The sequence below is a fragment of the Microtus ochrogaster genome, chromosome 4 (assembly GCF_000317375.1).
Source record: "Microtus ochrogaster isolate Prairie Vole_2 chromosome 4, MicOch1.0, whole genome shotgun sequence".
Taxonomy (NCBI): domain Eukaryota; kingdom Metazoa; phylum Chordata; class Mammalia; order Rodentia; family Cricetidae; genus Microtus; species Microtus ochrogaster.
Genome location: NC_022011.1, coordinates 29,654,072 through 29,681,465, shown reverse-complemented (window position 1 = coordinate 29,681,465; position 27,394 = coordinate 29,654,072). Strand labels below are relative to the sequence as shown.

Genomic DNA, 27,394 nt, shown 5'->3' with positions numbered 1-27,394 from the left:
CGAGACAGGGTTTCTCTGTGGCTTGGAGCCTGTCCTGGAACTAGCTCTGTAGACCAGGCTGGTCTCGAACTCAGAGAGATCCGCCTACCTCTGCCTCCCGAGTGCTGGGATTAAAGGCGTGCGCCACCACCGCCCGGCTCCTCGGGATGTGTTTTAACTCTCCCAAACGATAACGCTTGCATTATACACAGACAAAGTGACACAGATCCATTCATAGTTAGCTTGACATCTCAGCTGTGCTCTGGTCTTTAGGCTGTGGAGCTCATCTCCCAGAGATTGTACCACATCAAACAAGGCACTCAGTTTTGTTCCATTTTTACATCTGTATCTTCTTGTGTCTCCAATGTCATAGAAACATTCTTAGGTAATTGATTAACAAGCCCTGCATTTGAATAGACTGAGACAAAGCCACTGAAGCCACTGCAGTAGCAGTGAGCATAGCAACAAGAGCAGACATTCATGTTACAACTAATCCAGCAGCACGTTTCTGTCTGCTTAAAGCTTTCTTGATTTCTTCAATTATTTGTAACTCTTTGTCATCAAACCATGGATCATTTACATGCAGACAGCATTACAAAGGAAGGTTGGCTGAGTGGTGGTGGGTACTCCTTTAATCCCAGCACTTGGGAGGCAGAGGCAGGTGGATCTCTGAGTTTGAGGCCAGCCTGGTCTACAAGAGTTAGTTCCAGGACAGGCTCTAAAGATACAGAGAAACCCTGTTTCAACCCCCCCCCCCCAAAAAAAAGAGGTTGTTTTAACACTTAATACATGGGTATGATCATCCACTTGACAATTAGTCAAAATGCAATCAAGACATGACACATTAAGCAATCATGGAGATTTTTACCTCTCCCACCAAAGGAACATAAGGCGCTTTGACACAAGCCAAACAGTTCCTTTCAGGGGGCAAACAGGTTTTGAAGAACCTTTCCTGTGGCGGCAGCAAGTTTCTAAATGTAAGTCTATGAAAATTTTGTACTGGAATACCAGATTCCAGTTCATAGTCCTTGGTCTCAAGATTCTGCTGCAGACAAAGGATAAGAGTCACTATAGTCCTCTTGATTTCCAGATCAGTCTAGAATGTACTGTGATGTCCCTGTGATGTTGTACTTTAATGGGATAATGCCAGTCCGTCATCTCCACTCTAAAGTTCTGTTAGACTCTCTCAGTTACTTTGTGCATGAAGGTTACCGTTGAGGGGGTGAAGTATTAATTAGTCTTGAGCAAATGATGTGGTGGTGCTTTCCTGCCGAAGTCTATTCATGACAGATTGCTCGCAGACAACCACATTTTAAAAGTTTAAATTTTAAAATAAAATGCATATATGGTAACTGGGTATAGCCCTAATACCCTCTTTTCTATTATGTTTTTAATTGAGCCTTAAGACTCCCATGTGCCCTGTCAAAAGTCCTTCCCCCTGCATAGTACATCATCTCAAATCCCTGAGATGAGTTTGTTCCAGAGGTTGATATTGGGGTTTTAGCATCATTAGTTTAATGGCACCCAGACAGGAATTACCATTCATTCAATGCATCAGTGACCAAAATCCCTGTGATGATTGTCAGAGAAATTCCCTTTTTATCTAATATTCCAGAGGGGGAACAGGGACGATATATTCATTTCTGTAATTACTTCCTGCTGACCTTAGGACATTGTTCTCAGGGCCCTGGAAGGCTAGAATGTCAAAGGCAATGGGGAACTTAGAAGCATCTGGTTCATAGACAACCTGAAAAGACAGCAATCACATTGGCTGGATTGGTCCACATCAGGCTTCATCAAGTTCAGGACTCAAAGTCATTTGGAGCAGGTTGTTATCGGCCATTGATGCTTGGATGTGTTTGTTCCCCAAGTGGGAACCTGGTGAGACAGATACAGACTGGGAACAGAAGTTATATTCATGGACTCATTTGAAAATTGCAAATGCATAGTCTCAATAATTAAGGAAGGGGAAGAGTCCCAATACCAGGAAAGAGAGAAAAAAAAGATACCATAATCCTTTTACCTTGTGAGAAGTGGATCCAAGTTTTATAATTCCCTTTTCTGAAGTTTGTATGAATCTCCATTTTATAAAAAGAAAAGCATAAAAGTTTTCGATATATTAGCATTATCAATCTGTACTGAAATCCATAGTGTATATAAAGCAGGTAATAGGTATCCATAAAACAACAGGAGCAACTCCATCCTTGAGTCCTAGCAAAAACTACAGATTTGGGCTAAACAGCATGTAACCTATGTTCAGAAGACAACCAAAAGAAATCTAAAATCTTGAGCTTGTGACCCAAACAGTAAGCAGTCGTTGCTCTATTAGCTTGTCAGAACACCATTAATGTTAAACTCTGAAGTTTTGTAATCCTAGTATAATAATATTGTGGAAGGGGAAAGAAATCTTGTAATAATTTCTATATACATCTTAAGCCATTATTCCTTACAAATTATATCTATATTTTTGAGAATATCCTCTCAGATCCATGTAATCCAAGCTTTTATGCCTTCAGAGCCTTCTAATCTTTATTGATGTCCTCAGGCCTTTATATATTTTAAACCCTCAGAATTAATATAGACTCATAATATAAAGATTTTGTCCTATTATTAACCATCGTAGGAGCAGTGAGACTGCAGTTTCCATTTATGGATCACAGACATAATGTTGACAGTTTTTAAGAAACATGTCTGAACTTCTCTATGGAAGTCTGAATAGCTAAGAGCTTTAGCTTGTCATTTCATGGGAGGTCAGTCATATAGAACCGTGTAACTCAGAGGGTTACAATATGATGATTAATTAATACTTATATTTAGGACCTCAGTCTTCCTTCTTTAGAGAACATGATCCCATTATTAGCATAACTACTCTGCAGTGACGAATACCAGCCTTGCTAATGAAGAAAATCAACCAGAATTAACATGGTAAAATCTCCAGCGTTTTTATTCTTTTAAACTCAGCATTGCTCATAGACAAATTCATTTTCCTACTTTATTTCACTCTCTTGTTTGTGCCCTTATCCTTCAGACAGCATGCAAATCTCCATCAATGTCTCCTTCTGATTTCTTTCAGTGGTCCAGAATATTGCATAGATAACATTTCAAACAAGAGCCAAAATATAATATATATATTTATGTATGTATGTATCACAATAAAAATAACTTAAATATGCATTGATATATAAAAACCTGTACCAGTATGAAACTTTTGAAACTAGCAGTTTTCTTTATCTTAATCCCCATGACAAATATTTGTAACCCATCAGATCTAAATGACTAAAACCCATATTTTTTTTTCTGTGGAAACGAAAGCACATTTTTCCCCCAAACATCGTGCATCTTTGACTTTTAGTTTAAAATCAACGCTTACCAAAGTGTACAGGTTGGTATGAGTCAACATTTTTTTCAAGCAGTATCAGGACAGAGAAGGGTTAAGATGAGAAACTGCTGGCCAGCAGAAGAGACCTTGAGTGTTATCACAGTGAAGAAGAACTTGGCTTAGAAAAGAGGGGGAGCAGCGCTGGTGGGCACAGAGTGTCCTTGACTGCCAGGATTCCTGAAAAATAATTTGATAACTTCTCCAGCCACGATCTCAGATTCTCTGTTTCACATTCATGCAGTTTTTCAACTGCAAGCAGTCAGTTGTCTGCCGCCCCGTTCGCATGAGCATGTCTTTCCAGAGTCGCTGCTCTGCCCAGCTCAGCCTGTGCACACACCGCCTTGAAGGAGTGGGGTGGCCCTTGCCGTACTTCTCCGTTGAGAAATTTTTCTTCCTGAAGAAAGTTTTGGAACTTATGCAATAAAAATGTACAGGAGGCTAGAGGCAGAGGCTGCCTGCCTCATGTCTAGGATAATGAAGAAGATTGATAGACATAATGACAAACAGGTACTGGTACCACTTAAGCTTTTCAAAGACACAGCACATAAAACAGAACAGCAACATAGTAAAAGTCTAAACTCAGACAAAGAGCGCTCATTCATTCACACGCCTTTTTAAATCTCTAGACTCACACTCCCTTCCACAGGAGCCTGGGGCACACATCCTTTACACATTTCAAAAACTGAAGCAATTGCTGTTGTCCTTCCTCAGTGCCCCTAACCTTTGAAATCTCTATAAGGAATGTCCAAACTCTAGAAATTGAGGCAGTTGTTGATGCTTTACCTTAGCATCTCTGGCTTTTAAAGTATTGCTAAGTAAACATAGTACAAAGAACTGTTTACCAGTTCCTTGGTCTGTAGCTACTTTTTATACTTATACGCAAGTTACTTCTTATTTACACTTTTTTTTTTTTTTTTTTTTTTGGTTTTTTTCGAGACAGGGTTTCTCTGTGGTTTTGGAGCCTGTCCTGGAACTAGCCTTATTTACACTTATACTCCATTACTTCTTATACTTTTCTCGCACTGCGCAGCCATCCTCTTCTGTATGTAGACCCTTGCATCTACTTACCTTTGTATTTACATCGCAGAGCTCCCGGTGAAGCTCGCCATAGAACTAACTCCCTTTTACTGAGTGCCCTCTTTCACCCCACGGCGACCATCACGTTGGTGTCCTGTCGTTACCCCCCACCCCTGCGCCCAACTCCATACTTGGCACCACTCTGTCAGAGCCCACTCCGGTCGAAATCTGCTGGGGGTTCCCTTGGAGGGAGCGCTGAGCTGAGGAAATGTTTGATGAAGAGAAATGAAGACAGAAACATAGGATAGACCTGGAGGACCGAAAGCTAATACCAAACAGTCCCGAGTTTATTTCTCAGGCATCATATATACTACAGGCAAAAGGCAGAACAAAGAACAGTACAGCAAGCTATCCACCCCCCTGCACTGTCCTTGAGAGGAAGTTCAAGCAGGTGCATTATCTTATTCAGCTAAGCAAAGTCAGAAATGACTCCAGATGGAAACTGAGTCACACGTGCGCTCCCACAAATCTGTTATTAAGAGCTACATTCCCCCACCCCCGCTCTAACACACACAGGTTGCATGCATCCTTGTGACACTTGAATGTAACCTGACATTCAGCAAGTTTATCGTAGTATTTGCTGCCATCTGCCATCTACGCTTCAAATATCCAGACACACACACAGACCCCTGCAGCTAGACTGCTCTAGTACTGCATTAGGGACATCAAGGTTAGTCCTATGACAGGCTGTGGTACTTAGGGGTCTGGGTGCCTCCTTCCCCATGAACTGCTGTGTGCTGGAGCAGGTCTGACTCGCTTTTTCCTGATAGCTTCACCCATGGAGGAATTGGGGGTGCCATCTGTAGATGTGTGAGTCTCTGCACTTAGCTGGTGGTGAGGAACCCTTATCACTTCATACACAGCTTCGTTTCTGTGGATACCCAGCATTGCAGGAATCAGATTAAAAGGGCCACAAAGCCCGTGGCATGGGATTTAAGCCATATGATAGTAGTTGGGGCTTTGCTTGTGGAATGGGCAGCAGAGGCTTAGAGGCGTTAGGTATGCTATGGAGGCCAGACAGCCTTTTGGAGCTGCCAGGAACCCTTCAGACCTCTGCCTTGAGAAGTCTTAGGAAGTCGCTGGGGATGAGTGGGTGTTTTCCTCAGCCCAGGACTTAGGTGTTAGTGAATTTCAGTTTATTAAGCTGATGTTTTCTGGCCTATTGAAAAGGTATGCCAGGCCTGTTTGAACAGTCTCTGGTTCCTGCACCCCTGGAACTGTATTTGGTTGGCTAGTGCTAAGTGTGTGCTTGGAGTATATGAGGTCTCTTTCCCACCCCCACAGCAAGAGAAAGGTAATGGAGAAACCACATAGACTTGAGCCTGAGGGCGGAGCACGGGAATTAGAACATGTGCAACCAGCCTGCTAGTCACCATATCCATAGAACATTGGAGACTCCATAGCAGAACTGTCCTCTGCCAAGACATATGCTTGTCACCCATCCGAGTGACAGCCTATGCTGGAGTTGCCTCACACCATGCAGGTTTCCTGACCTCAGTGGCCAGAAGTGGAGAAGGCCAGTGCAGCCACGTGTTTTCTCTGGAACCCAGAAAAGGAAGCCTAGAGAAGTCACCCACTGGTGTGTGAGTGGGTGCCCTGGGCTAGTGACCTCATCATGTGGGATCTTGCTGATCGCAGCTCAGCTGTCTTGGACTTAGCTGGGTAGAAGTTATAGTCGTTTGTCTGTTTCTCCCAGCGCCTGGGGAGCCTGGCCAGATGAGTGCTAGGGTGACTGGCCACTAGACATCCCCCCATTTACTGCGAGGCAGACGCTGAATCAGTGCACAGAGGGGTTCACTGAGGCTCTCGTGGGCTCTCCCTGGGAGACTTGAGTGGGGCATTGGAGACACCTAGACTTTAAGGAGTCAGGAGATGCTGCTGGCCCTCAGGGAGTCCTGTATTCACCAGCGGGGTTGCCCACTAGTCTTGGGTCCCTGTGTGTCCTGACTGGATTCAGATGGAACCACTGCAGGAACCAGACTCACTTCCAGACAGAGTCCCCAGGTCTATTGCCGACTGTTGTTTGATGAGAACGCTGCTGAGTGGGATCTCTGAGGCAGCCCACACTCAAACCTTAGTCCAGCTATTGGTCCAGGGCGAGAAGTGCCCTGAGGGACAACCCAGCCATGCTTCCTGGAACCAGTGAAGCCACCAACCACTTCCTCTACCCTCCCTCAGGAGCCTTGAGATATTTGGTGCTGCTGGGGGAGTCTGGGCAGGACCAGCCTCATTTGCCTGGTGAATTTCTACCACCTGCCTATTGGTATACATGAGGCAGCAGCTCCTCGGTGGCTGTCTCTGCCCTGAGTATGATTCTCAAGAGGAAAGATCCTAGTACCTTTGTACAGACCCCAGCCAGAACAGAAGACCATATCCACACAGTGTCCTAGTGCCTAATGCCCTCCCAGCTGTGGGTGTCAGGGTGACCCGAAGGCTTCTTCCGTGACTGGGACACTGTGTTCTGGTGACCTAGCCAGACAGTAAAGGATCTCTGGCACACTGCACCTCCGTGAGGTATGAGCCATGGAGCCCTGTGCTGTCACCATGCAGCTGGCTAGGGATGAAACTAACATGCCGTGTGAACAGTCATTATTAGGCCTGTGGGATGAGGGCCTGGCCTGCCAGCTATCTAGCTATCTGCACACAGTATGAGGCTCTGGGCTTTATCTCACTGGCCCAGCTGGTACTGAGAGCCAGCACAACCACACTTATCTAGGGGTACCATGTGGGGAACTCCAAAGAGGACCAGCTTCTACCCTCTATGCCCTGGCCATGTTTATCCCCCTGCCAGAGGCTGTGTATCAACAGCAGTGGGTCAAAGCAGTCAGTCATGCTGCCTGTGTCTCTGATGGGGTAACAGTGGAGAGGCGGCAGATTGTCTGGGCAGAGAACTGAGGTTCCTTCCGGTCAGCCTTCTGAGTACCTCATGACAGTGTCTTGTGAAGGCCAGGAGCCTCTGGATTCAGATGAATTCACTCATTTAGTCCAGATTATTTTGTTTGGAAAACAGGGCTGTGGGAAATAATAATAGTCTTGTTTGCTCATTACCGAGTCAGTGAGCATTACCGTTTCCTCACCTGCTTCCGTTTTCATAAGAGACAGAGTATAGAGTTCCTTTTGTTCTGTCTTATTCTAAGGTCAGAGAAGTCAGCAGCTAGGAAGGAAGAGTTCAGCCCCAATTGCCAAGGCCTGGCACGTGCTGGCCCTCCTCTGTCCACTTGGCCAGGAGTGAGGCTGTTTTAGGCTTGGGCCTCAGGTACGGCAGGGTGTTGGCGCAGTAGGGGAGGGGCCCTCTGACAGCCAGGATGGTGTGCTGACACACTGTTCCCGTTCTCTTCCTCAGAGGCTCAGAGGGACACCTCACATGGGGCGACTCAGCAGAGACATTATCTGGAGCCCAGGGCTGTGTCATATTTTTCCTTCTGCTGCCAAGGCTGTGGCGCTGTGAGGCTTAGGACTTAGGCACACCCCTCCTGCTGGCTCACCCCAGCCAAATGGGATCTGAGAAGTGATGCAATCTGCCAGCCTCTTGCAGCCAGAAGCCTGGTGTCTGGGGAGACGGGGTTAGGAGAGACTTGGCATCCTGGGCTTTGTGTCTCACCTCTCAGGACATGTGAGACTGTCTCAGGAAAGCTGGCTGGAAGAACAGCATCCTCTGGGTAAAGGAACAAAGGCTGCTGATGGGAGGTATTTCAAAGGGGATTCGTGTTCATCCTGCATGCCCTTCTCACCCTTTCACTCTGAGAGACGTCAGAGTTTTCAAGCAGGTCTTTGTAGTAGCTTCAGCTCCCCAGCCAGTGGAGCTTTCTCTGAGCACAGTCACAGCCCGAGTTGCATCAGCCAGAGCAATAAAGAGGGAGGTGACTCAATGCTAATGAATCTGACTTCCTGGAGGTAAAGCAACTGCCACGGCTTCTATCCCCCCAACACTAGAGAGTCTTCCTGTTTCCCTTCCACCTGAGGTTGGCCAAGTTCAGATAATTAATGTGGATTTCTGTCTTTGGGTCTATTTCCCAAACTGCAAAATTATGTGTAATTAGTCTGGCTAGGGGAAAATACCTCCCTGCATCTGGGAGGCCTGAGTCGGCAGGGCTTCTCTGGAAATTGCTCAGTAGGGAAGCAATGAGCTTCTTCCTACATCCTAGTGAAGTCAGGATGCTGGTAGACCCCTACCTTGCTGTGGGCATCTTAGGCTGCATGCTGTACTGGTTAATGTTTGGCCAAGGCAAGCCAGGAACTGCCCCCTCCCCCAGAGTAGAGTGTAGAGGCTTCCTAGCTCTCTTGGGAACCAGAGCTGAGGAAGCTGAGGTCTCTAGTATGGGGACCCAGCTGCTTCCAAGGTGGTGGAGTCAGTATGGCTGGTTTCTCAGTGTTTTCATTTATGTTTCCATAATGAAACAGTGTTGAATCCCTAGTTCCTTACTCCACACCTATGCACTCTTGCCAAGGTCTTGGGGTTCATTAGGGGACCAGGCAGTTCCTATCTCAGCTGCCTATCTGCAGCCCTTCTGGGTCCCTGAGGCTCTGCCTTCACGCTGTGTGTCCAATTGCTCAGATGTCTACACAATATTAATTGTGCTTTTCATGTTCAATATATGCCAGTCAAACAGCAGCTGGCAAATATGTCTATTTTGCCATGCCCTGAGCCTACCTGCTTACAGCAACATATGGGGACGTCTGTTCCGTTCGGTCCTCACCTGCAGCCTCTGCCCCTATGGCCCCAGTGCTCTTGGCTTATCAGATTTACACAGACAGGATGCCTCATCTCCCTGCTTCCACCAGCCCCATGGAAGGCCGTCTTTGAGGAGAGGGTCGCCTCACAGCTTACGGTGCTGTCAGAGAACCACATAGGTACCAGGGTTAAGTGGCCATCCTCCAAGTGGCAGGTTTGGATTTCTCTTGTGCCTGCAGCCAGTGCTCTCCACAGGATCAGGTACACATAGGTAACAGATGAAGGCAGCTCTGATGGGGAGTCCCTCAGGAGGCTGAGACCACTCAGTCACATGGAAATCTTAGCCAGGCATGGTGGCACACGTCTAATCCCAGCCCTCAGGAAGCTGGAGCAGAGGATCCAGAGTTGGGGCCCTTTCTAAAAAGGCCCAGATGATAGTAATTCTAAAAATGGGGGTGAAAGTGGGGATAGGTGGCATAGCCTTTCCAGCCAGCACTAAGAGGGGTTTGACAGAGTTTGAGCCTAGCCTAAGCTACAAGGTAAGACCCTGTCTATGAAAACCAAAAAGAAGGGCTGGAGAGATGGCTCAGTGGTTAAGAGCATTGTGTGCTCTTCCAAAGGACCCGAGTTCGATTCCCAGCAACCACATGGTGGCTCACAACCATCTGTCATGAGGTCTGGTGTCCTCTTCTGGCCTACAGACATATATGCAAACAGAATAGTGTGTCCATAATAAATAAATAAATAAATAAATATTTAAAAAAAAAAAAAAAGAAAACCAAAAAGAAGATCCGGGCAGTGGTGGCACACGCCTTTAATCATGGCACTCAGGAGGCAGAGGCAGGTGGATCTCTGTGGGTTGGAGGCAGCCTGGTCTACAAGAGCTAGTTCCGGGACAGAGAAACCTTGTCTCGAAAAACCAAAAAGAAGGAAGATGAAAGGAAACTTGTTGCAGGTTTTCCAGGGCACCTGGGATCAGGCTCTTTGAAGAGTTGGCGTTTCTAACCTTTGACCCTGGCCCAAGAGAACCAGCTAGCTTATCAAAACCCACGGGGCAGGCAGGGCTTTGCCTCTGTGGGATCCCAGCCAGAAGCACCTGACCTCCTCTGTGCCCCAACCCTGGACTGAAGCGCCTGCCCTGTGGGGTCTCACGCTTTCCTCTCCCTGTTCTTTCCCACAGTGCTGCTCACGGCTGTGAACTGCTACAGCGTGAAGGCCGCCACCCGCGTGCAGGATGCCTTTGCTGCTGCCAAGCTGCTGGCCCTGGCTCTCATCATCCTGCTTGGCTTCATCCAGATGGGAAAGGGTGAGTGACTGGACATGTGACACCTCCTTTGTGCCATGTATGTCCCCTACCTCCCAATGCGGTGAGAAGTCGGCCTGGGCCTCCTTGACTACCTCACCTGGGACACTGAGTTGGGTCCAGGGAAAGCTGAATGGCTGTGAGCTCCGAGTGTATACAAGACCCTGACCCTTGCTAGTGGGCACGAGTCTGGAGCCTCTGGGGAGTCTGTGCAGGAAGTTGGAGGATCAGAGCTTCCACCTGGCAGGGTTTCATCCACCATAACACCCCTTCCTCTGTTTCATGACCAGCATATCCCACATGTGGGTCTCTCTGGGGACTGATTTTTTTCTCTGTCCAGAAGCGTGACTCCTAGTGGCTCCCATGCCTGTGTGTCCAGGGACTGTGTGGCAGGCGTCGGGAGCTAGATTTCAACAACATACGAAGAGTGTCTTCAGGATTCAAGCCCTCACAGTGTGTTCAGATGAGGGGCCCAGTGGCTAGACAGCCGATAAGGAACACAGGGAACAGGCCTGGAAGGCAGGAGCACTGTTTTAATTTAAACATGCCAGTGGGTATAAAAGCAAGGCAAACCTCTGACATCTTGCCTCTTAGGTCCTGCTGGCCTGAGGAATGTAGGGCAGCAGGTTAAGACTGCATGGACTTTGGTCACCCACACACTATATGAATTTGGGGAGATAATCTTTTCCCCTACTGCCTTCTCAGGCTGCTGGAAGGGGTGAAGGGGAAAGGGAGGCATTTACCACACAAGGTAACACGTTGTCTGTGTTCCCTGTGATCCGCAAGCCATGTGGTGCTCTGCCCGCTGTCCAGAAATCCCAGTACAGGCACACTCATGTCTGTCTGTCTTCTCTCTTTGCTCACCTATTTTTCTTCGCTATGTAATTAATATTCCACAGTAAATGTGTATGGAGTATATTAAGACGTCCCTTTTTGGGAGATAGAAGCACAGATATTGGGTTTTGAATTCCCGTCTTTATGGCTGCAGCTCAAGCCCAGCTCAGGGTCCCTGTTTGCAATCCTCTGCATTTCTCTCAGTCGCTGAAGCAGCCTCAATGAAGAATGGCTAGGAGCTGGCTGAGCTCCTGCTGAGCGTGGTGGTGTATAGTGGCCATTGCTGCCCCAAGAAGTTAGGGACACTGCTTAGGCAGAGTCACACACTTGGCCGCAGCCAGTGCTCAGCATCAGTTACCAGGAGCTGTGGAGGAAGCCCAGGTCCTGGAGTTGCTCTGGGGTGGAGGCAGCGGGGACCTTATTCTTCCTTTCACAGATAAGAGCAGACTCCGCACAGAGCTGGGGTTGACTGGGTCTGCCTCCTTTTCTGATCCTTCCATTTGTATAAAGTCCCAAATCCCTAGGTACAGGGATTTAAGACTTTCAGCTTACCTTCATGGGGCAGTAGCTACTGTCTTCCTTACAGCAGCCCAACCCCTCCCATGCTAAGGCCTCCTGACTGACCTGAGAGGATGTGAGTGGGACGTCTGTGATGGAGTCAGGTCAGTTCTCTGCCTCCCTCCTCTGTGGAGCCTTGCCCAGGAACACGCATCCACAGGTGCTTGGAGAAGGCTGAGGTCTGGGTCCTGCCCTCCTGCAGGGGTGGGCACTGTCTGCAAGGAACTCCACGTCCTTCCCTGTGGCAGAGGTCCACATGACCTCGTTCATCTGTTCAGTATTTACGTGTGGCTGTAACCATTGGGCACTATGCTTAGGGCGATGAAAACTCTAGAATATGGCCCAGGTGATGCTTCCACAGCAGGGCCCAGTCTGTCAGGAATGTCTGGGGAGGGTTATCAGGGGTATGTGAACTGCCCACCTGGAGTCCAGCAGCAGAGTGTCCCGAGGCCTTCGCTAATTCACCTACCAGGAACCTTCATGAGGCTCCAGAGGGTCCTTTCCAGATGCATTTGGGAGGCTGTTCGCATTTCTGGAAGTCTGGTTGGCAAGGTTCTCCCTCAGGCACAGAGGTGCTGGCTAGCGGCCAGGGACGGAATTGGGTTGAGCATCACCTGGACACCCTGGGGAGTGGTCCAGGCCTGTTTTATAGGCAGAAGGGATTGTATTCTGTGCTCACAGCCCCAGTCACACTGCACAGCATGTGGCTGGAGGTGGGAGTGCGGGCCTGCGGAGGCTGAGGAGCTTCAGACAGTGAGGAATTCAGTACCGGAACCAGTGTCAGTGAAAACAAACTTGAGCAGGGGACAGCAGAGCTTTTGTCAGGCTTGAATGTACAATGTGTTTACAATTCCGGTGGCTGTGGCAAGCACGCCCTACGCCCCCAGCAGTTCCTTTCTGAGTCTGCAAAATTCCTGTGTGGGTTTCCTCTGGGGGGTTTGTTCTGTTACCCAGATGGAGGCCTTGGCCTCTAAGGACAGTGTTGGAATGCTGACCCCTCTCCAGAGCGCTTGCCCACCCTTGTTTCCCACTGGGCACAGAGTCCTTGGAGGACCGTGGTGATTGCCAGGTCCTTGAAGGCAGAGACCCTGGCTCTGGGCGTGTGTGTGAGCCTGCTTTAACAGACAACCTGTGGGTCTGGGACATGGTGGTTATTTCTACCTCATCGCCCATCCCAGCCCTCTGCTGACCCTACTGCCCAGGCTGTATTTCTTCATCAGGAAAGGTGATAAACCTGTGGCCAGTTGTTGGCTCCTTCTATGCTGCCAGCCTTCCACAGAATATCCACACACACACACACACACACACACCCTTGTGGGATCCAGTGAGGACTGGGCCTGCAGTTCAGAGCTTCTGTCACTGTGAAAAGGCATAAGCTAGCCACAAGAGAGTGTAGACAGAGGAGACAGGGCTCTGACCCTGCCTGGGAAAGTCCTCCTCAGCATCTTGCTGCCCAGGTGCCAGGAGGGAGTAGAAACAATGGAGGCGCCATGACTGCCCCTGCTGCCTATCAGGCGGGGGAGAACTCAGCCTATCGCTGGTATCACAGGGTATCTGCACTTGGTCCAGCGTTCTCAGAAGTGCAGACGGTGCCTAGAATGGTCTTAGATCTCACTGGCTGTGACTGGACTTGTGGGTGGAAGTGGGTGAACTGTGGTGGTGGCAGCTTGGCCAGTGTAACCCCAGAGAAACCCTCGGACAGCCTAGAAGACCTAGGGAGACAGCGGATGACAGACATGGTGGGCAGGAACCCCACTGGCCTTCACCTGCTGTGTCCCTTTCTAGTTAACTGGCCTCTCACCCACAGCATCCAGAAGGGGTTATGGCTTGATGGCAGACTGTTCCCAAACACAAGTGCTTGCCAGGCCTTCTCCTCAAGGGTAGACATGGGAGTGGGTTATGAAAGGTTCTTCCCTTGTGCCCATTGACGGGCACAGGTCATCAGAGGACCCAAAGTAGCTCTATTGTAAATCTGCTTAGTATGTACTGCACAGCAAAAGGACAGATTGACCTCCCGGGACAGCTTGCAGATGATCGTGTCCGAGAACACCTTCCTCCTTTTCTCCCACGTAGGCTGGAGAAGGGACTTTACTGCCGAGCACATCCTTGCAATGTGAGGCAGTCTTCATTAGCCTGAGCCGTCAGTGAGTGGTCACCTGCTCTGCCAGCGGTTGTCACGGGAGGGGAAAGTGATGCCCTCATATGCTGGCTGGCATGGGTAAACAGCAACATGTGGGCTCCTCAACTGTATGTTAGCTGTGTCCTTGGTCAGTAGGTAACAACGTCCCATGCCTGGCTCAGGAGACTAGGTCTGCCTCATGTTTCATGGGCTTCAAAATGATTTTTGTTTGTGTCTTAGTGAGAGGTAGGATATCATATACTGGGTCCTGCACCTCAGGGGTGGGTCTTACTGTAGCCATAGGCATAGCATGCAGGATTGCAATACTGTGCTGGTGTGCTGAGGTCCCGTTGCTTGTGAGGAAGGCTGATAGCCAAGATCTGGAATGGCTGGCCCTTGGTTTTTCCTGCTTGCCAGCTCTCTGCTGGCTCAGAGTGGACCATATCCCCGGATAACTAGTTTTTCCATGCCTGGATCCCATGTTAGTGAGTGACCAGGTCTCAGGATATACCAGCCTTAGGGAGCCTCTGTCCTCTGAGTTGGAGACTGTAAGACTGGCCGTGATCTACGGGTGGGAAGGAATTAAGCTCTGTTTGTTCTCACCTTTTTTCGGCGTCTGTGTATGCCTAACCGGGCATCTACTAGGGACGGACAGGAAGGCAGGCAGGGCACTTTGAATTCAGTAACCTCCTTTTTACTGGGGTGGGTTCCCATGGCTACACTGCATGACACAGTGTCTTTGGGTTGCTGTTCCCTAAAGTTTTCTTCCCTGGGCCTCTGAGCAGTCCCACCCCAGCTACCCCTGCTCTCTAGAGAACTCGGATTCATGGTTTCTAGGACTGTGCCTTGCTGGGGTCTCTGCCCGTGCATAGCTTCTCACAGCTGTCCATCAGCCCTGTGGAGAGAAACATTTTATGGCCAAGGAACGCAGGCCTGCCCATCAGGCCCCACCTGACATAAGCAGAGTAGGAAAGGGGTCTGAGACAGTGCACAAGACAGAGGAAGAGTAGTGCTGCTCCCAGGACTATAATCTGGTCCAGTTCTCTGGTCCCTGTGTACCTGTGCCGGCCTGCCTGCCTGTCTTGTTCCAGTGGCTCTGGAGAAGGGGGGGGGGGGCACAGCTTGGCTGCCTGGCTCTGGCCATTGCTAAGTTAGCGAACCCTCATTTAGTACATCATCCAGTGCCTGAAGTTTTGTGGACACGCGGATCAGGCCTGACTAGGTCTGTGGAACAGGCTGGGAGTGAGGAGGATTAGTTTAGGCCCTGGCAGCGCCTCCCTGAACTGTGAAGGTCAGGCTATGCACATCGAGCAGCATCTCTGATCTCTGCCACTAGATGTCACTAGTATCTTACTGCTTGTCCCCACCCACAAGCTGTGACAACGCCAAGGTCTCCCGGTTAAGGTTGGGGCTGTTCTCTCTTATTGCCTGCCCTGCCCCTATTCCAGGAAGGTGCCTGACTCCCAGTTCTGTCAGCAACTCAGGGAGTTGCCAGTGTGTTGATCAGACAGGTGGATGTGACCACTCCCGCAAGCCTTAAAGCCACCAAGGTGGAGCTGCAGTCCAAGGGTGACAGGGTACTGTGAGGTGTTTCCTGAGCTGATCCAGCCTGGGAAGGGTTTGGGAGAATCCAGGCGACCGTTCTGCTGCCCACTCCATGGTGCCTACAGAGAAAAGCTGTGGCCACCAGTCCAGCATAGACCACAGCCACTGTACCCCAGGGCTCTGCTGCAGACCTGGCTGAATGCCACATGTCCTGACACATAACTGGATTTTAGTCCTCACCGTCATCCTCTCAGTGGTAAGAGAATGACTGGAGATTTGAGATGGGTATACTGGCCTAAACCCTGATACCCTGACAGAGAACCATCTACTGAGGGAACCGAATTAACCCTCCTGCCACCCTTCACCAGGCTGCTAAGAAGCAGGCACCCTGTACTGTACTAAAGACTCCACAGTTACTCTTCTTCTTGAGGTCTCGTTACCAGGTAGTTGTGGACTCCGGTCTAAAACTGTCTGTGTTGACCCAGGGTGGATTCCGGTCACTTTTCCAGTCTCTGGTATTCATTCCCCTCCCTCAAGGGCCAGCCACAGCGTGGGAGAGAATCAGCTCCAATTCTCAAGTAGCCTGACAGATCCTCATACCACTGCAGCTGTGCCTCATTTTCCCGACTTGTAGAAGTACACCCCAGAGCAGAGACGGGAGTTAGGCCCCATCCACGTAAAGGCCCTCCTTGTTCTAAAGAGTTCCATTGCAGAGCCCTGGGGGGAGAGGGGGAGTACCTGGGCTGCCAGAGGCTCTGCCACAGCACTTTTGAAGGTACCCTGTCTTGAGCTGCTCTGAACTGCTCACCACAAGCTGTCTTCTGACTGCCCTGTGACGAGGACCTAGACAGATGGGGATGTGGGTAATACCCTTCTCAGAAGACCAGGGGTGGGTAGAGCCCAGGACAGCCTTAGTTCATTGGGGAATAGAATCATGGGACATTTTGTATATCCAGAAAACCATTAAACACTGACTGGTCCCGGCCTACCTTCCTTCCTCCTCCTTCTCCTTTTTTGCATTTGTTCCATTTGTTTTTTGAGACAGGGTTTCTCTGTGTAGCCCTGGCTGCCCAGGAACTACTCTATAGACCTAACTGGCCTTGAACTCACAGAAATCCATGTGCCACCACCTCCCAACCAGACCTTCCTTCTTAGTCAGACCCTGGCACAGGGCTGAAAGACAGATTCTGTGGAGACCTTCTTCACAGGGTCCTTTGGTGACCTTGACTCTCGGGTATGAGTCAGACAGACCTGGGCCCTGTGCTGCCTCTGCAGTCACAACTGCAGACCCGTCACCTCCCGGTGACTACGCTACCCCTCTGGCTCCAAGCTGCATTCGTCCCATTGGCCTCCTGGTCTTGGGGCAAACGTGAGCTGTGTATCCGTGCTGTAGCTGTCTAGCTGTCCCCAGGGCCCAGAGTCATAGGACCCATGAAGTAAAAACCCACGGGTAGGTAACCTAGGTCTGTGGAGAGCCAGCCGCCCACCTTGCTGGGTGCCCAGATACCTGGCTTCAAGTCAGGCATCTTTAAACACCAGACTTTTGTAGGCTTGATGAAGTAGGCCATTCCATAACTAAGGTAATCATGAAGGACTCTACTCCGATAGCCGCTAGCTTTGGAAAATACTTAGAAGGAAGACTACCTGGAGTCTGGGGCTGTCTTGGAACAAAGATCTTTACAGATAGATTTGATGTGTGGTCATCTGAGTGGGTGGGGGTCCTAAGTCTAGTGACAGGTCACTGGAAAAGGCAACGGGTGGACACCAGTAGAGGGAAGTTGTGTGTGAAGTGGCCTCTGCTCCAAGTGAGGTGTCTCTAGATGCCCCTGCTGTCAGTTCACCCCATCCTAATCCTTGGGTGCATTTGCTCACTCACTTTAGATGGCACAGCAGCCCTGTACCAGGGCCTCCTGAGCTTCACAGCAAGGGACCAATGTGTCAACCGAAGTCTCTTTAAGCAGCCTTGAAGCTTATGTGAACTATGTGAGAGTCTCTTGAAGGATTTTGGAAGTGTCCGTTCCTGTCCTACACTCCACATGTGAGAGACAGCCCTGTATCAGCAGAGACTCTGGATCTGATCCCTCCAGAAAAGGGACGGGCTGTCCTCTGCTTACAGAGAGAACTCATGGGCTTCTAGCCAGGCCCTATTCCTTTGAGTAGCCAGGGAGTATAGGAGGGAGATGGTCCTGCCCCCCCTCTGCTTGCTTCCCTAAGCTTTTGTTTGGTCCAGTGTTTTGCTCCAGAAACATTCCAGAAATTGTATTATGATCTGTCCAGATTGTCTAACCAGGATTCTGCTTTCTTTAATGCATTGCAGGTGATATGTCCAACCTGCACCCTAAGTTATCCTTTGAAGGCACCAATTTGGATGTGGGGAACATCGTGCTGGCATTGTACAGTGGCCTGTTTGCCTATGGAGGATGGTAGGTTCTGGATAATCTGAGTCCTTTAGCCTGGGGACACATGGACTTGATGTGCCTAGAAACTCAGTGCTCTGACCATACGGGGGTGGCTCAAGTGGGTGGGACAGAGCACAGGGAACATCTTGAGCTGCACAGACACCTACAGGTCCCTACCATTAGGTAAAAGGAAAGGAGAGCTCAGTCCTGTCTGCAGTTCTCCATAAGGTACCAGCCCGGCCTCTGCTTTTAGGATAGCTCTGTAGAGGCTTGGGATGTTGAAGCCACACAGAGTGTTTGGACAGGACGGGCTGTGTTCACTTCAAATAGAGTTGGCAGAGGACAGAGCAGAGTGAGCAACTGGTCCCAAGGGTGCCCACTGCCCAGCTCCTGTCAACAGTGAGAGTGTACAGAGGATTTTCCTGTCCCTTACTGTCTTAGTCAGTGTACTGTTGCTGTGACCAAGGTAACTTTTAGAAAGAAAGCATTTAAAGGGGGGCTTACAGTTTAAGAAGGTTAGTCTTAGTCCATTATCGTCATGGCAGGGAGCATGGTGACATGCACGGTCCTAAAGCATCCGGATCTATAGGCAGGCTGGCAGAGAGACACACTGAGCTTAGTGTGGGCTTTTGTTATCTCAAAGCCCACCCAAGTGGTACAAAAGCCATAACTCACTCCAGCAAACCGTACCTCCCAATCCTTTCCTGGTCACTCATAAGCTGGGAACTAAATTTAGAAATATATGAGCCTAGAGGAGCCAGCCTCATTCAAACTACCACACCTACCCAGAGCAGCCCAGGATTCTCTTCGCATTGGTGTTTCCCGAAACCGTGTGTGCAGTGTAATGACATACTATTGCTTGGTTTCTAGGAACTATCTGAATTTTGTCACAGAGGAGATGATCAACCCTTACAGGTATGTACAGAAATGACAGAGACACATTTCTTTGTCTTAACACACGAGGGAGAAGCCACACACTGAACAAGCCCCTTGATGAGCCCTGCCTGGGTTCTATGAAAGGCTGTGTCAGGGGCTTTGCCGTAGAGATGATGCAGGGATAGGGTGGGGTTAGGCCAGAGAGAAGCCGCTGTGGCTCTCAGTCCTGGACCCCAGGTGGAGGGGACTTGTCTGGGGCTGTGCAGCGAGTAGGCAGGGGCCACGGATGTTCACATTGGGCAGTCTTGGCTCTCTTGAGCCCTCAGAGCCTCTGTTTTCCAGGGATGGTAGTGTGAACCGTGCTTCAGCTGTGTGCGGCTATAGATGTTCCTATTGTTTGCCCAAGAAGTGAGGCCCAGACGGGGAGCCCGGCTCCTCACCCTGGGGTCCGCGTGGCACACTGACATGTCTCTCCCTCTTCTTCCCAGAAACCTGCCCTTGGCCATCATCATTTCCCTGCCCATTGTCACACTGGTGTATGTGCTGACAAACCTGGCCTACTTCACCACCCTGTCGACCAACCAGATGCTCGTGTCTGAAGCTGTGGCTGTGGTAAGACACTGCCTGCCAGCTGCTCCTAGGCCCAAACGGCTGAGATTGGTGTGCCACCCCCAGACCCGTGACCAAGCCAGTCAGGCCCGGCCCTTGTGCCCAAGCTTTGCCCTAGCTGGAGAGTCTAGTGTGTGTGGGAGACTGCTCGTTTGTTTCCCGGCCGTCCAGACCCGAATAATCACACCGAAACTCTATTAATTATGACACTGTTTGGCCAATGACTCTGGCGTATTCTTAGCCAGCTCTTACATCTGAAATTAACCCATTTCTATCAATCTGTATATCGCCATGATGCTGTGGCCTACTGGTAAGGTTCCTAAAGTTCTGCTGTGTCCTCTCTCGGCAGTTACATGGCATCTCCCTGACTGCGCCCACTCTTTCTTTATCTTTGGATTTCCCACCTGGCTTCACTCTGCTAAGCCACTGGCAAAAACAGCTATTCATCAACCAATAAAGCAACACATACACAGAAGGACAGCCCATGTCACTAGTGGTCATCATTGGTGACCACTAAAGATGACCACAGAGGACCCCACCAGGCTCTCTGCATGATGACGGTGGGGCATTAAATGCAGCTGCTTAGCTGGCACCTTGCCTATGGCAAGACAGCATGTGGGTTGTCAAAGGCATCTGGGCATGGGTGGCTTTGTTAGGGACCATGGTGCCTTAGGGACTGCTGCTAGATCAGTGTCAGTCAGTGAGACAGGACCAGAAGGCACAACCAGGCTCCATGGCAACCCCCGTGACTCCCTTCACTCTCCTTTGGGCTACCCAGAGGAGCGGCAGCACTGTCCGGCTTTTATTTATTAGGTGTTGCCTCAGAGCCCAGAGTTAGTAAAGACCTGCCACACCAGGCTCTTGGCCGATGTGAAGAAGCCATCAGTAAGGGAGACCTGTTAAAGATTATCCCCGTGTCTCATAGGAAGCCATCAGGGTGCCTTATGTGTGAGGCCCTGTGTGTCTCCTCACAGTGCAGACTCTAATTCTGAGAAATGGCCACACAAGCAGACGCCTGAGGTCAGCCCAGCAGGGTCACGTGCTGAACTGCTCCAGGGGCCAGAATTGAGTCCCTGCCTGTGTCCTGCTGGAGCTAAGTGCTCACCATGTGTTATATCTGTCCAGGACTTTGGGAACTATCACCTAGGAGTCATGTCCTGGATCATCCCCGTCTTCGTGGGCTTGTCCTGCTTCGGCTCTGTCAATGGGTCTCTGTTCACATCCTCAAGGTAAGCTCCTGACAGCACTAAAGAAAACCCCCTGCTATTCCACACGCTTTGAAGGCTATCTGTTTATTGATGATAGCCGATTGTTCAATATTTGAATGACTTAAGAACAGGGGAACTATTCTGACCCTCTACTGTTTAAGTCAGATCCTGGAGGCACTATAAGCAAGATACAACCCAGGTTTCTGTCCTTGTTAGCCCAAGAAGTCAAGGACATTGAAAGGCCTGTGGCCAGAGACCAACCAGAGGGCAAAGGCCATCCCGCTCCCAGTGTAGCTGGCACGCATCCTCCTCAGCTCCAGGTGTCTCCCAGCCATATCTAGGTGGTGGGACCAGTGCTGATTGCCCTCTGCTCCATCCACAGGCTGTTCTTCGTGGGATCTCGGGAGGGCCACCTGCCTTCTGTCCTCTCCATGATCCACCCACAGCTCCTGACCCCTGTCCCGTCACTGGTGTTCACAGTAAGTCTACCACGTGCTCCTGCCCTGTCTGTCCTCACCACTCAGGGCCCTGTGTCTGCCCAGAGCAATATGTAGTTGGGAACAGTGTGCCGTGCACACTGAAGCCAAGCCCGATACACCACCAGATTTTTAAATTCAGAACCTCATTGTGGTTCTTGAAGTGTATAAAACAAAATCTCTGCCCAGCGAGAACATCTGCTCAGACACCGTCTGATCTAGCCATGTCCACACCATTTAGTGGCCTCAGTGCACAAATTGGACTCCTGTTCTTCCTTCTGTGCCTATCCATTGAGTTATGTTCTCTGTTACTATGTAACAAAGTCACCCCATCCCCAGAAGCCTAAAATAAGAAACACTTACTGTCTCCCCCTTCCTGGGTCAGGAATTCAGGCTCCCTCAGGAGGCGTAGTCAGTCAATTTGAGCTTTCTCTTAATGGTGCTATGGTGTGTAGTGTGCTCTGTGCTTTGTTGGAAGGCTCCCCCATTGGACATGGCAGTCACTGCTGGCACAGGAGCCCAAGTAGCTCTAGGTGCAGGTGCTTTTGCTGTTCCACTCTCTGGAGAGCTCTTGTACATCATCCTTGGACCATGGGTGCCTCACTATCCTCACTTCCCTCCCTTTGCACCCCAAGACCTCCCACATGGTCATAGCAGTTACTTCTGTGTGTGTGTGTGTGTGTGTGTGTATTTATTTATTGTGTATACAGTGTTCCTGCCACGTACACCTGCAGACCAGAAGAAGGTGCCAGATCTCATTACTAGTGGTTGTGAGCCACCATGTGGGTGCTGAGAATTGAACTCAGGTCCTCTGGAAGAGCAGCCAGTACTCTTAACCTCTGAGCCATCTCTCCAGTCCCTAAAAGTATGGTGTTTTTTTTTTTTTTAAATGGTTTTTGTTTTGTTTTTGAGATAGTTTCTCTGTGTAACAGTCCTGGTTGTTCTGAAACTTGCTTTGTAGACCAGGCTGGCCTCAAACTCACAGAGATCCGCCTGCCTCTGCCTCCCGAGTGCTGGGATTAAAGACGTACACCACCACCGTCCAGCATAGTTACTTCTTAAAACAAGAGCAAGCAGTTGTGCTCATCCAGACTCTGGCGGAACTGGCTGTCGGTTTTCTGTCTCATGGTCTCTGGCACCCTCCCACATCAGCACAGCCTTGCCAGGCTCACCTGGACCTGTCTTCACTTTCAGTGTGTCATGACCCTGATGTACGCCTTCTCCAATGACATCTTCTCCATCATCAACTTCTTCAGCTTCTTCAACTGGCTGTGTGTGGCCCTGGCTATCATCGGCATGATGTGGCTTCGCTTCAGGAAGCCTGAGCTGGAGCGTCCCATCAAAGTGAGTATTGGGTGGTGTCCTTCTCAGTCCCTGGGTGTCATTCTCAGAAGCAGGGTCTGCATCCAAGCAGCCCTGGACTGACACGACCTCTCTAGTTCTGCCCTGTTCATTTCTCCTTGGTAAACTAGGGAGCCTGCCCCCTTCTCCATGAGTACCATATGAAGGGCACGTTGAAGGCTAAGCTTGCTGGGGTCAGAGTTGTCCCAAGACAGCTGAGTTGTGGTAGCTGATGGCCAGCAGTTTCTGTTACCCAGCTAATTCTTGGGCACACCACTGACCCAGTCACACCTGCTACAGGGCTTCTTCCTGCCCCTCCCCCACTCTGGTCTCCACCAGCATCACAAGGAACCTTGTGGCCAGTTGGTGGGAGACCCCAACCATGCTGGGGTCATTCTACTGTGGGGTTAGAGGTCAGACTGCCCACAGCTGGTCCGTGGAAAGTTCACAGATAACCTGTGGGCTTCATTCCCTGAGCACATAGTTAGAGTCTGTTCCAACAAGACTATTTCCCACGATGGGAGTCCATTTTCAAGACTGTGGAATTCTGGACAGCAATCTGGCAAGAGCCCACAGAGGAAAACCCAGCTCTGCCTTCTGGGTTATTCAGCACGCCAGCTGCCCTGCCAGAAGCCTGTCTGCTTTGGCTAGTTGCAGGCTGTGGCTTTGGGGTGAGCATTTAGACCCACAAAGGGTTCTCTGAAAAGGCAGTATTCCTGGCTTGTTGGTGGGTAGCCAGGGTCTTCCCAGAAGGATCAACCTACTGCTCCTCCCCGAGGTGACCATGGGTGGGTATTGTAGCCGGGGTTTCGATGTCTGTGATGTGGGGACTGCAGGGCCGACCTCTGCTGCCCTAAGGAAGCCTCAAGAAACAGGACCAGCTGTGTCTATACTAGCTGAGCTTTGGGTAATTGTATGCTCAGCGCCTTGTACTGAGGTCAGAGTGAGACCAAGCAGGACCTGGATTCTGCTCTCTCCGGGCCCACAACAGTTCAAAGCAGGCCAAGGGAACAGCTAGAGGTAGTTAAGCCACTTCAAAGCAAAGGGCCAAGGTCTAGGAAGAGGAGGCTGGACAGACCCAAGGAGAAGGTGATGGCTCCAGGGCCACATGCCAGCCACAGGACAATAGGCGGGAACTTTCCACTTGTGCCCACGGGCCTGGAGCAATGTGAGGAGAAGCTGGTAGCATTTATTTCTCCATTCTATCCTAGGTGAACCTGGCTCTCCCGGTGTTTTTCATCTTGGCCTGCCTCTTCCTCATCGCTGTGTCCTTCTGGAAGACACCCAAGGAGTGTGGCATTGGCTTTGCCATTATCCTCAGCGGGCTGCCTGTCTACTTCTTTGGCGTCTGGTGGCAGAATAAACCCAAGTGGCTCCTGCAAGCCATCTGTGAGTGTATACAGCCCCTGCCCATACCACCCAGGGTGGGAATGTCCAGGGTAAGGGATTCTTGATCCTGCCATGACCACCATGCTGAGCCTCAGGCTTTGTGGTACTAGGTTTGAGTCGCTAGTATAGTGTGCCAGCCATGAGTAACCAGGATACAGGAAAGAGAGATGGAGCGCCACCTTAGCTGGTCTTAGGCATTCCATGCCAACTGGCAAAAGCCTACTGCAGGCCATGAGCTTGGACATGGTGGCCTGACCAAGAGAGGGAACCTGAGGGGGTTGTAAATGAGGCACCTGGCTCGAGACTATTCCAGTTAGGTCCCTGTCTTCGCTCCCCTAAAACTCCAAAGGGGAGCGTGTTTGCAGACCGGGGTTATCACTGTGTTCTGGGGGACTTTATATTTCCAGAATGGAGAGTGACATTAGCCTGATGGCATAAGTTCAGATTCCTGGACCCATGTAAAAGTCAGACGCAGGCCAGCAGCTACTTGCTAAGGTGTCTGTCTAGCCCCTCCCTCGAGGTTTCAGAGGTGACTAATGGGCTGGCGAGAGCAAGCAGGGCAGCAGGAGCCGACCCCAGTTCCTGCCCCATCCTCTGCCCTTTGCTCACGCCTGATCTCTCCCCGCAGTCTCTGGGACGGTGCTCTGCCAGAAGCTTATGCAGGTGGTTCCTCAGGAGACTTAGCTGCGAGTCTCGGGTGCCACAGGGAGAGTGCGCACGGTGACTGCTTCTGGACAGTTCACCTTCGGAAGAGCAGCATTCGGGCCTGTCATTCCCCAGAGCTCCAGCGAGCGCCACCAACTCTCCAGCACCATCCACTGTCCCTCCAATGGTCGAGGGTCCACAGCGGCTGCGAAAGAAAACTCTGGTACGAATTTGGTCCCAGAAGGCGACCGTCCGTGCATGGCGTGAGCTGAGGCCTGGTCTTTGTGACTTTCTGGGGACTGCCACATCTGGTCTTTCTCCCCGCTCTGATTTTTATTTTATTTTGTTTTCGTAGCTTGCATTTTGGGTCAAGTTTACACTACCGAGATGATTATTTTTAAACAGAACAGGGTAGCAAGGAGCAGGAGATGCGTAGCTAGAGCAGCCCAGCTGTGAATGTGAACGCACTGGCCACAGCCCTTCTCCCGAGGCTGTGTCGCTCAGTAGCAAAGTGTGCCTCAAGGGGACCACGTCACTGTCACCCGTCGACAGAACTACTGAGACTCGGGTGTCACCTGTTCTACTGTGGACTTGGACTGACAGGCAGATAACATATCTTGCTTGGATTGTTTTGTTTTTCTGGGATCCTGGAGATGGAACCCAGCCTCATTCATATGGGGCAAGTGCTCTACTGCTGAGTTACGTTTTTAACCTTATAAACGTAGAGCTCAGGTCTCACTGAAGTCCTGGGGATTCCTCTTCCCTTGGCCATACATGAAAGAGCGCTCCGCAACCATAACTCAGCAGCTGGCTGCCATAGCTAGAAGCTCTTGGGAAGAGCTGGCCTCCCAGCTGTCATCTACTGGGCCACGTGCGCCTGTGCACACTGGCAGACACAGTCTATCGACCCCCTACCCCAGCGCTCCTAGAAACAGACCAGGAAGGCGGACAGTGACCAGCACCATGGGTCTCCCACCCACACCCCTCTGTTCACCGCCATAGTTCCTGAGACTGTCACCACCATCCCCTCCTTATCCCCTGTATCCATTGTCCAAAACATGCACCGGATGCCCCTCCCTGCCGGGTGCCACCTGTGTGACAAGAACACTCGAGCTTCCTGAGTATGAAAGCTGCTGGCTGCATGCTGCTATCCCTCCTATTGGGACCATCCTACAAAGCTTCCCATTCTCTTCTGGAGGAGACAGCTGAGGTCCAGCCAGCATACCTAACCAAGAACTGATCTGCTTGGAGAGACATCAGGATCTAAGAACCCCTTGCTAGCCCCAGCCATCACCGCAGGTCACGGCCTGCCTGCAAGAGTGATTCTCTGCAGAGCCTGCATGGTGGTGACCTTACCACAGTCCACCCCCCCCCCCAACCTCCCTCTGTGTTCCTGGGGTCCTCTTCCATAGGGGTGAGGAGGGAGCAGTCAGAGTGCCTCCTGAAGGCTCTCTCTGCTCTCCCAGAGATCTGAACTGGGGTCTCTGCCCTGGAAATCAGGTCAGGGACCCAGTCCCAGCCTGGGTCCAAAGGGCAGGGGCTCAGTGGGCCATTTTCATGGTGCTGACCTAGGCCGTGTGAGAAGACCTTGCTCGTTCCTATTTCTGATGTCCTGGGGTCTCCCATTTTGTTTTCTCAAAGCAAGCCCTGACCACAGAGCCATTTTGTTCTGTGCTTTGCGTTTTTGGTTTTGTCCTAACATGTCACTGCGTCTGGCTTTTTTCAGGGGTCAGTATCTGAGTGGTGTGTCTAGGCTGTGTTCCTGCCACATTGGGGCCCTCTACTGTGCCACCTGAGTCAGTGATATGGTTGTAACATCTTTTACTCTTGTATTAATGGCTAACCTGTTACACTGGGCTGGGGGTGGGGGTGGGATGCTGCTGTTTTATGGGACTTTTTGATTGTTTTTTTGTTTTGTTTTTTAAAAAAAAAGTTATTGGAATTCTAAGTTGCTAACAGTCTTCTGTGTTCTGTGTTCAATGCCAGATTCCCTGTGTGGGAACCGTCTCTTTTCCCTCAGCCAACCCCTTTCTCACAGCCAGGCATTCCTTTGCTCACCCAGCCCCCTGAGGGTGACAAAGCTGGTGGGAAGCCAGGGAGCCAAGGACACACTAAGGTCACTGGAGGGAGAAGGTTCCTGGAGGCCCCTAGGTGGGGAGGGGCTTGGCCTAGAAGAGACCTTATGCTAATTGTTCTGTAAGCACCAGCTGGTGGGAGTGGGGTGTGAGGAAAGGGGCCCGGCAAGGAATAAAATGATTCCAGGCCATCTCGTAGCACCCCCATCTCTCATGGACAGGTTAGAGCTCATGGCCCAGAACCTAGGGTCTCACTTCTCTCTACATCCTAGCATCTGTGGGAGAGGGCCCCTTGAGGCCAAACCCCCACCTCTATCTAGCTTCCAAATGTCCTTGGCTGTGCTGTGTCTTTGAAAAGCAGGACATTCCAATGGAAGGTGTGTGTAAATCTGGGGGTGGGGGGGGGTTGGAAACTCGGTCCCTCTGAAGCGTGGGCCTAGTGTCTGGCCTACCTATCCCATACAAGGCAGGAAACACACACCCCTTTTAGGAGACATGTGGACCCATATTGGGTGAGTCATACCACCCTTTCCTGCCGTAGAGTTAAGTTAGAAAGAGCTCTTCAAAAGTTTTGAGCCTCCCCGAGCTGTCTTTGAAGGTTATAGGCACAAACATGCCCTGCCTTTTATTGGCCCCCACCTGAACTGCCCCACCCCACCCCCACTCCCCACACAGTCCAACCATTCTGCCCATACAGAACTTGTGTGTGCTAAGTCATGGGTAATAGCAGGGCTGCCAAGTGGCCTGGCCTCAAGTGTATGTGATCTTGTCCCCATTCAGGGGGCTCGTGTGGCCCCTTAAGCTGAGACAGGTGCCCTGCAAGCTCCCTGCCCTCCAACGTTTGCTGACACCAACCCTGAGCTGGTAGCCATGTATACCTAGAGAAAGGGGGGGGTCATCTTCCTGTAAA

General features: G+C 50.5%; 1 protein-coding gene across 1 annotated transcript in view; it reads left to right on the top strand.

The window, feature by feature from the left end:
• Positions 1 to 26,290, top strand: part of Slc7a5 (solute carrier family 7 member 5) — a 34,849-nt gene extending 8,559 nt beyond the window's left edge. The window contains exons 2-10 of the mRNA XM_005345785.3: positions 10,288 to 10,413; positions 17,784 to 17,889; positions 18,736 to 18,780; positions 19,230 to 19,353; positions 20,476 to 20,579; positions 20,941 to 21,037; positions 22,229 to 22,378; positions 23,587 to 23,764; positions 24,393 to 26,290. Coding sequence (XP_005345842.1) covers positions 10,288 to 10,413; positions 17,784 to 17,889; positions 18,736 to 18,780; positions 19,230 to 19,353; positions 20,476 to 20,579; positions 20,941 to 21,037; positions 22,229 to 22,378; positions 23,587 to 23,764; positions 24,393 to 24,448 — 986 coding nt within the window. The 3' untranslated portion in view covers positions 24,449 to 26,290. The remainder of the gene's footprint in view (positions 1 to 10,287; positions 10,414 to 17,783; positions 17,890 to 18,735; positions 18,781 to 19,229; positions 19,354 to 20,475; positions 20,580 to 20,940; positions 21,038 to 22,228; positions 22,379 to 23,586; positions 23,765 to 24,392) is intronic.
• Positions 26,291 to 27,394: the final 1,104 nt, after the last annotated feature.